Source organism: Magallana gigas, chromosome 9 (genome assembly GCF_963853765.1).
Source record: "Magallana gigas chromosome 9, xbMagGiga1.1, whole genome shotgun sequence".
Classification (NCBI taxonomy): Eukaryota; Metazoa; Mollusca; class Bivalvia; order Ostreida; family Ostreidae; genus Magallana; species Magallana gigas.
Window position 1 is genome coordinate 33,601,973 of NC_088861.1, and position 10,362 is coordinate 33,612,334.

The 10,362-nt window shown below is 31.3% G+C and overlaps 1 protein-coding gene across 1 annotated transcript; it reads left to right on the top strand.

The window, feature by feature from the left end:
• Window positions 1-3,378: 3,378 nt before the first annotated feature.
• LOC136271524 (ADP-ribosylation factor 3-like) lies at window positions 3,379-8,935 on the top strand. The gene is made up of 4 exons (XM_066071688.1): window positions 3,379-3,508; window positions 3,607-3,780; window positions 8,325-8,459; window positions 8,628-8,935. The coding sequence occupies exons 1-4, from the start codon at window positions 3,439-3,441 to the stop codon at window positions 8,777-8,779; spliced, it is 531 nt and encodes a 176-aa protein (XP_065927760.1). The 5' UTR covers window positions 3,379-3,438; the 3' UTR covers window positions 8,780-8,935.
• Window positions 8,936-10,362: the final 1,427 nt, after the last annotated feature.

Genomic DNA, 10,362 nt, shown 5'->3' on the forward strand with positions numbered 1-10,362 from the left:
TTCATTATTTTTTTCACCACATTCCTTATTTCTTCACAAGTTATACACTGATAAAGAAGTGTATCATTATATAAGTTTATATCTGTTTTTGTTCGTCAGCTGTGCCTCCGTTTGTTTGTTTGTTTTGTTTTGTCTTTGTTTTCATAAAATCATATATCAAATCAATATTTACACTAGTTTTTTTTCTTATTAATACTATTTTATATATCGCAATTTTCTTTTGGTTTCCTGCTATAGTGTATTAGCATCGTTTTGTTTTTTCTTCTGCGGATTTTTATTCTTAAATGTCTTTCTGCTGAAGCAAACAAATTACTTCACTAATGATTTTGTTTACATCGTGCTGTTCTACAGTAGGTTTACCTTGTAAGTATTGGATTTGACCATCGCCCAGGTACACGTTTATTCACTTGCGTAAACCCGCTAATTAGTATGTAATAAATTTACTTAGTGTCAAACACGCTTGTGAGCTGAAACCATTGATCTTCAATGCTTCGTTTCTAATAAGTATATTTCCTAAAGCTACACCTGATTACTCTGATGTTCGATTTCTTTGTTACCGTTAAGATGTTCGATAAACATTAATTTACTTTCAATCGCGTCACAGTCAGAAGGAATTTCACGAATTTTTAAAAAGAGTAAATAATGTTAATTAGCTATTAGCTAAACTATACAAAATGTTTGCAAAATGTAAATTATACATTGTAAATAGTGATACTTGTATTGGTGACCAGATTAGAACCTTTTAAGTTTTTTTTTTTTTTTTTTTTAAGGGGAAAGGTTGCATGGTGTTAGATCTGTAGAGTATTGTCGAAGAAGACGAACATGCCTTAATCGTGCAACGTTTTTGGTCATCTGTCAATATCGCAGCACAGTTAATGCTGTCAAAAAATTCCTTCAGACAAAGAGTACGGGAAATGTGCATACCGTGATGCCATGTGAATGGCATCACAGTATACTACAAACTTCGAAAGTACTTATTCATTCATATATTAGCAAAATAACATTATTATTAGTAGAATGAAACCTACATGCACATAGTCTTATTTTAAAATTGTTATAATTATGCATCATATAATGAGGCAACCTCAGTTTTGTTTAAAATTTCGTATATCTGTAAACCTAAATAAATCATTCAATTGCCAAGGCACACACTTATCTGATCATAACAAACTTTAACATGTAAATTTGAAATACGCTATGTGATCTAAAAACTTCAGAGATCTTTGTAGTCTTAAAAATGAATGATTTGATATACTATATATACATTTGCTATACATATCGAACAGCCCTCGTATGCCCCTATATTAATTATTTTTCTTATTTGATGGGTACCCTGCCATTCATTATTTTTAGCATTTTCAATTTAAGTTGGACCTTAAAATATAAGATTTTGCTTTCATTATACAATGTGGTTTTTACAACACAAAAATATAACCTTTAGTGCACTTTTGGCTCAAGATGTTTTACAAAATTTCACAATTCATGCATCATTTTCATTTTTTTTTTATTTTTTTGTCGGAAAATATGAAGTATTCACATTCATGATTTAATTTGGCAAAAAAAAACCAGAAAAATAAAATTTGGTGATAACCAGTAGTGTTAAAAATTAAAGGTTGAAAGGAAAAATGCAATAAATATAAAGCAAATACAATTAAAAAACAGAGCAAACATGGACCTTTACACAAATTAGAGGTAGGCTCATGTGCCATAGAGAAGTGAGCATACTCTGCTGACCGGTTCCAACCGCCGTGCGTTCTTTTTCGTTATCAGGAAAACGGAAAAATTCGTAGACAATTCGCCGATTTATAATGGCCTAAAAATAAGACTTATTGGTATGGAAAACGTCAGTAAGCATTCCACCTAGTGAAAGATTGTATTTGCTGGCCTTTTATCGACTGTTAGTAATCATGTTTTATAAACTTGATTGTCAGAAGCTTCCCCTGTTTTAAAAAAAAAAACATACGTGGAGCATGGCCTTGCGTATCGAATCAACTACATGTAAAAAAACAATAAACCCCATATGCAGGAGATATTTGGTATACTGCTACATAAGTGAGAAAAGTTGACAAAACAAAAATTCTAAGTCATCACGACTAGTATTAAATATTGTTAGGTTATCGTAAATGTATTTTTCTAGTATACGTAGAATATCTAAATATGAAACAGATATCTCGAACTCTGGTACCTTTTAAGTTTACTGGGATATATTGAGTCAACGTAAGAATGAAGGTATCGACTGTTAATTGATTATACGTTGTCGATATAGTGAAGAGTAGCGCTGAAGGTCACAGCGAGCTATCTCTTTTTTCATGTTTATTTCATGTCTTTGAACAAGTTCTGCTTCATTTGAATACTGAAATTGAAAAAAAGATTGTCTTTTTCACAATGGAGTAAATTGGTACCCATGGGAATTCAACAGATAAATTATAATTAAGATTATTTATCCTTTGATAACAATTCCGATTTGCATGACTAAATTGCAGGTTTCTCTTAACTTATTCTTACTACAGTTTGTCCCATGTTATTTTGATGATTTTTAATTAAAATAAACATACCTGTAAATGAAGTACAAGACTTAGTTCAAATTGATAAACGGAAAAAAAACAAGGTTTGTTCATCAGTACAATGTACATCAACTTTATTTACACGGTCAATTTTACAGGAATGAAAAAAAAATCTATGGAGATTCAAAAATTGAAATGTTTACATCTTTTCTCTATTCAGAAGTACTCGGGACATCTCGCACAATTTTTAAAGTTATCATCCGCCCGGGGTACTTCCATGTCCGTAGACTTTATGTTTTTGGTTGTGTATTGAAAACTGAAACCGTAACGAGGGCGTTTAAAAATAGAGAATCTGATTTTTTTTTATTATTATGAGTGAATGTAGTTTGGGCAAAAATGCATTTGTTGGGATATTATGCCAAAATTTATGGAATCAGAAACTTGGGACAGACTCTAACTGATTTACATATGCAGAATTCAATATTTTGTAATCAATATACATGTACGTCTTTTCCCTCCTCATAGTTACCCATCACACTCCTTCCCCCTCCACTGAACTTGTACCGACTAGGCCTTAAACTTGCCTTTACACTATTTCAGCCCCTTTAAATGGGTTGAAATCGCAATTGTCTGATGGGAAACATGTTGAAAAAAGCTGTATTCAGCTTTTAAGTTTTACTTTAAGTTAGTGTTTAGGTGTTTTAAGAAATGTCTGTTTTATATTACATGTGATATGTAATTGATTCAAGTCACATCAATTTACTTCTTTTTTATTTTAAACATTTCATATTGAAATTAAAATGGATGGTGTTTTAGCACAGAACTATTCAGGTATGTGTGCGGCCTAGAATAACCTGCCATTAACCAAATATATGTATGTGTCCTTTAAATACCGCTTCATACACCGTGTGTGATTCGTTTAATATTCATCGTTATGGGCAGTATGTGTTCTGTATTGTCAAAACAACCAGCAAAAATTCTTGTGCTTGGTATAGACGGAGCGGGTAATAAGAATAATTCTTATACCGGTAAATCTTGATTTTTTAAATGTAGTTTGTGATACGCAGGATTAATTAAAATTGGTTTCACCCTTTTTTAAAAGGAAAAACATCATTGTTATATACACTCAAAGGAAACAATGACATGATCAGCCCTACAGTTGGTTTTAATGTTGAGACCGTAGAACCTTTAGAGGGTGTGTTTTTTGAACTGTTTGACGTCGGTGGAACGGAGAAAGTTAGGAACCTCTGGATTCATCACATTGAAAACACTAAAGGTAATTATAGCATAAGTTAAGTATTTATATCTAACGAAGCCGGGTCTAATTTGTTCTGCCCTAGATTTTTGGATGAAACTTTTTACATGAATTTCTACCAATATAATTATTATTTTAAAATTAAAAAATAAGACTTTTACCACACCGTTTGTTTAGGGGGTCATCTTAAGGTTTGTTAATCTTTAACATAGAACCCTATGGGATTTTGCTTGAAATGTATCAATTTTGCATATTTTTTACATTTTTTCAAAACGTCTGCCCTAGGGATTTCTTTTTTCTGTTCTACATATTAAAGTTATTGCTAAATTGGCATCAAATGGTCAAATAAAAAAAACCTTTTACCTCCTGGTTTGTTCCAGGGGTCTTATCAAAGTTGATTTTTGTATGCCCAATTTCCCAGATTCGTCAGATAATGGCTATTTTTTATTTGACAAAGGCTGAAAATGTGGTCTATATAGTATTATTAAAACATTCAGACATATTTAAGTATAAAAAAATATATAACTTCACATATTAAGGGTCATTAATATAGAAAACACGGTTACTGTCTTGAAATGTATGAATTAAGCAATATTTAGGCGGGTTAAGAAAACGTGACAGAGGGCTAGGCTTGCTGACCCCTCTTCACGTTTTCGACCAATAGCTTATACTTCGAGACATTTATGTTTATTCCACAATATAACATTATTTTTACGCATCAAACGAGATATTTTCAACAATTTTCGCTGAATATCTGCAGTTGAAACTATCACGCCATGACGTCAACTAAGCAAAAAGATGACGTCACAATACAAATGAAACGCTGCGCGAAAGCGTGCGTACTCGTTCTGTACTCGGCCTCGTTAACATATGTTTTGCTTCTTATTTATGCGTTCGAATTCGATACCACTTTTGTAATATCTTTTCGATACATTTGTACATATATTACACTGTGTACTCCACCTGACAACATATTTAACACTACAATAAACTTTAAATCGTACGTTTTCTGAAAAATAACACTACAATACAGTAAAAAGCCCAGAAGTACGATCATTAACAATATGTAACGCTGCAAATTTTATGTTAATTATCAGTGTAAACTTGATAAGATTGTATGTTCGAAAATGCAAAGTTTGTTTAGTTTGGAACTATTATTTTATACGTACAATTGTTGACACTTTAAAGTACAATGTAAATTGCAGCTTAAAACTATGATGAACTATATATAGTCTAGCATAAAACATGTCCCTTAATTTGCAGTGGTACAGGCACATGCCTTTTATTGGATCATGGTGTTGTGAATGAATTTATTAAACAGGAAATAAATATATGAAGTACTACATGTAAATATTTCTCTAGACAGACCCTTTCTCAGGTCAACAAATACCATTAAAAGGAATTAGGCATGATTTCAGCTCAAATGTTTTTAATTTTATTTTTCAATTTTTAATATCTAAGATGTTCAATATGGATGTTATTTTATGCTTTGTCAAATTTTAAAAGTCAAATATCCAGTTACAAGCAAGACAAAGCGGTTATAACTCTTTGTTTTTAAACAAAGCTCGAGTGTTGTTTTTGTTCACGTATGTGTTGGATCGGTATAATTTTCAATCTAATGTTGCTTTTTTTAATTTTGATAAAATTATTTATGAACACATTGAATCAGCTTATATTGTTTACGCGAAATATTTTGCCAAATAAATGAAAATGTCTTTGCTTTACATTAGTTATAAACAAAAATAAAACTGAAGCTTTGTTTGTATAGCATTGGCTTTTTATTTCTTTATCTCGCATGTAACTTGATTTCTAACATTCAAAGTTTGGTGAATCTGTAAAAATGCACGTAGAAACTACCTTATACATAAAAATTACAAATAAATTTTTCATCTCAAATCATGTATAGGTCCCTTCATGAACAAATGCTTTTATATTTAAATTTTAACAGATATCTCACAGTGGACTGATGCATTTTTAATATTTTTAGCAATTTAAATGAAAAAAAAAATCCGAAAAAACCCCCAAATATTGATATTTGTTTTGGAAATCGATCAAAAAAATGGTTTTGTGCAGTATTAAGATATTTCACTGGAGTAGGTCACGGAAGAGTTATAAAAATTCCTGTTTTGTAAAATATCGACGAATAAAGATTATAGAAAACACCGGCGCCTTATTGTTCCCTATACTCTGTCCCAACAAATTATGCCGCATTTTTTCTTAAAACATCCGATATTTAAATAAACCTCAGGGTTCAAATGATGTTCATTCAATAGTATGGCACAATCCCAATATTTCTCTTTTGAAACGCCTCCTCAACCTTCGCGGGCTTTTATATATAAGTATTATTATTAAGTCTTCGAAGATTTTGCATTACAAAAGAGATGAAAGTATCCGGATGATAATGTTGAAAAATTGTGCGAGGTATTCCGTGTTACTTTTGAAAGGAGAAAAGATGTCAACATCCCCCATTATCAATCTATGTAAAAATCTCCCTACTGTGAATTTTAAAGAGGAAAAAATTATGATGTGTGAATGAAATTATCTTGGAAATATTCCCTTTAATCAATTTCAGTTGTACTTATTTCACAAATATATTATTTTTTATTAAAAATCATCCAAATGTGTTGCATTAATGTATTGGGACATATTATAATAGAGAATCGTTTGGAGGCTTGAAACTCTTTCAAAAACATAAACGTGAAAAAAAATGAATCACTCGCTGTGGCCTTCAGACAACGTATAATCAATTAACAATTGATACGTCCATACTTACGTCGACTCGATAGATCCCAGTGAACTTAAAATTAAAGATAACACTGTGTCTGTTTTATATTTTACTGGTAAGGGCTATTGATGGTAACCTAACAACAAACTTCATGTTAAACGTGTCGACTTCAATTTTTCTACCTGCATATGTTGTTTTTTTTTCTCTCAGTTAGTTCAATACTGTAGGGCATGTTCTTCGTATAAAAAAATGTCTAAGGCGATCCAGCTACTGAAAAACAAGTTGAGAAAACAGGATATCAGCTCTCGTGATTGAAGTAATCTCTTCGTAAGTTATATGGACGATACAACGACCTTGTCAGCAAACACAATTTTACACTGGGTCGCATACTGACTGACGTTTTTCATACTTATTGCTAGACCTTAATTAATCACCTAATTTGTGTACAGATTTAGTTTTACCGATTATTGCAAAGAGCACGCGGCTTTTGTGACCGATAAGCGGAACATGTTCACTCCTATATAGCACCTGATCCAACCTCAAATTTTTGAAGAGCTAAGCATAGCTAAGCGCTTTATTGTCGTTAGACTTCTACCTCTGGTGCATCAAATAACCGCCCCGTATGGGCACAAATATGCATCATTTAAACTGGTTAGGAACAAGTTTTAGGGGTTTACGCACATAGTAGCACGGGCTATAGTGAATATAAAGTTTGGGCTATTGTGAATCTAAGGTGCGGGGCTTACCTACATTATTGCAGGGGCTGCCATGCAGTGGTGAGAAAATATATTGCCTAAACAGAAAATGAAATATAGGAAAATCAAAACGATTCTTTTCTAATTAAGCTTGCACAAAGTAAAGGACCAAATATCTGCCCCCGATTTCAACCAATTTTTAAATAGTATCGTATGAAAATGAAATCTTCACAAATTATTGTAAAGAGGATGCCTATAACTTTAATCTTGATTTTAGTCATCATTGCTCACTCGCTGTTTGTCTATGACGTCACTTAAAAGACCTAATTCCCGCAAATTTGCAAACAAATGAAGATATTCTCATTTTTGCTCTATGTTTTGCATTCGGAAGTATAGAGCGCAGGTCTGCTCAAGTGCGATTTTAACATATGTTTTTCTTCAGATAGTTATACATATAATACTAAAAAATGGTACTTGAGCAAGCCTGCGCACGATGTTTCCCAGTCGAAAAACCATCGGAAAACACCCATATTTTGCTACAAAACATCAATTTATCAAAATAATGCAATATTCATGACGTCATTTCTACATTATGACGTCACTGTGGTGATAACCTTTTACACCTTTATTTTCAATATTTATTTTAACTATCTTTCACCTTATTTTAAAGCTCTTTCTAAAACTTTGATTTTGGGGGCAAAAATTGCATAAAACCGCAGTTAGTCGTTTCTTTTAGAACCAAGCTAGGTCAGCGCTTTTCAGTACTATCAGTTCTTTGATTTTAAAAGTGTCAGTGTTTCCTCTACTCCTGTTTTGTAAATCTTCATTGAACTTTTGAATTTAAACACTGTTTGATATCACTACACGTCAATTTTTAGAAATGTTATTTATTCTTCAGCTCGATACTAATTGCACCAATTTCAACATAGGCAATGAAACTTCGTAAAAATTGAGCTTAGTTTTATAATTAATTGTAACAGTTGCTAATATTTTTAACGCAAGATTATATAACACAAAAACAATGAAAATGAGGGAAAGCATTGCATACGTACACACGCGTAATAGTATATTTTTGTATTTTTATTTATGTAACATGAATGTTACATACAAGTAAAATGACAATTGTTCCATTTTTCTTCGATAAGGACTAGTGTATGTCGTTGACAGTAACGATGAGGAACAAATCGAAGAATCACGCAAGGAATTGTTTAAATTTCTGAAAAATGAAGAAATGAAGGGAATCCCTATCGTAATTATTGCAAACAAACAGGATTTACCAAGTATGTAACTATATATATATATATATATATATATATATATATATATATATATATATATATATATATATATATATATATATAAGTTAATTCTAGAAATCCATAAGTAAATTCAGCTCATATTCTTTTTTATTGTTTTATTTTATTGTTTTGTGTTTTCTATCGTAATAGACGCATTGTCAACAACGGATCTTACAAACCGTATGGGTTTTCATACACTTACGTCACACAGATGGCACATCCAAGCAGCCAGCGCAACAACAGGAGAAGGAGTTTTTGAATCAATGAAGAAAATGTCGAATATGATTAAGCGTAGTAAATAAACAGAATAAAGTTGATTATTCCTATACTTAAGCAAATATACTTTTTTAGTACATTGTAAATTTCATGTTCATTAACTGAGTTTACAAATGCGCAAGTTTAATGAAAACAAGTTATTATCACTAACAAATATGCAAACCTAACAACCAATACAAAGGTACATGACTTTTTTTGTTAAATGCCGCAAAAGTTAACATAGCCGAAGCATAAAATCAATACGACCTTGATATTAGTATCAAAAAAACTTTCAACTGATGCAAAACTTGCCCATTTTTTGGGTTTAGCAATAATGCTAAAACGAGAACAGCATACCGTTGCCGCATTACTTATCATTTAATTTTTCACCAAAAATTCACATCTCGCAGCTTCAATATAACTAAAACAGACAAAAACACAAAGCATTATGTTAATGCCGGGGTATAAAAGAATAATTTTATCTAAGAGAAAAAATTGTAAGAGTACTCTTCTTAAAAGAAAAAATAAGAAAGTTTCAAATTGTATTTAAAACTGGAGTTAATAATTGTTTTAAAACCATACGACATTTTTATTGGACACTTATTCAAGATTTTGATACTAGCTGCTCAAGATGATGGTTGGTGAGATACATGTAACAATAGTACATTATAATATTTCAAGGAACGTTACCTTCAACATTCCAGATAACAGATATATCCATGTCTAATAAGATTTTTGTTAGATATATCGTACCCAAAATTACACATGTATCTGTCAAAAGCAATTGCATATACTGACATTGTTTGCCAAATGAATGCAAATGTTGCGCCTATTCAATGAGTAGAATTTATGTAAACCATGATACAATATCGCAGTAAGAAACAATTAAAAAAAAATTAAGTTCAAATTGTAGTACCTGCGTTTCTTGTCTCTAAAACTGGTGCTTTAGTGCCGCTATACATTATGATATCACTTAATTGGGTACATTATAACTGATAATAATATATAAGATAAAATATTCGGTTATTTTTTTTCTATCCATCTACTCTTGAATTCTTCATTATATCAAATACTGCTTGTTTTTATCTAAATGAATTTGTCTTTACAATAACAAGCTGTGTCTGAATTAATTGAAATAAAACTTGTTTTACGTTTTTGTTTAAATCAGATTTTTAAAAAATAAAATGAAGCCTTGCTTGTTTTAATATTAATGATTTCATTTCGTCATTGTAAAACAATAGAACAGATAAGAAAATATCATACGGTGGATATTGAATGCATGAAACATTGACATAATCCTAAATACAAGATCAGACGATGTAAGGCTGTAAACTTTAAAGAGCACAATGTGGGAACGGACGTGTACAGTTTTTGGGTAGCGCTGTTCGTCGAAGCGAGTAAATGGATTGAACACGTAGCTCTGCGTTCAGTCGAAGACAAAGTCAGTGTAATTTTAATCAGATGAATTGATTAATTAATTTAAAAAGCTTTTCGAACAATCCAATACGTTACGGTTATAAACTGGCAAAATTATAAAAATTGTTTTAATACTCCTTATAGAATATGGTTTTCACCACCAAAAATTTGAGAAAAGTATAAGGCGCAAAGGGTGTTAGGAGCTGAAATAATC

Bases quoted from the DNA above. Each gene is read 5' to 3' on its own strand.
- LOC136271524 (XM_066071688.1), top strand. From the start codon at position 3,439: ATGGGCAGTATGTGTTCTGTATTGTCAAAACAACCAGCAAAAATTCTT. The intron at 3,781-8,324 runs GTAATTATAGCA...TTCTTCGATAAG, and splicing joins TCACATTGAAAACACTAAAG to GACTAGTGTATGTCGTTGAC. The intron at 8,460-8,627 runs GTATGTAACTAT...CTATCGTAATAG, and splicing joins AAACAAACAGGATTTACCAA to ACGCATTGTCAACAACGGAT.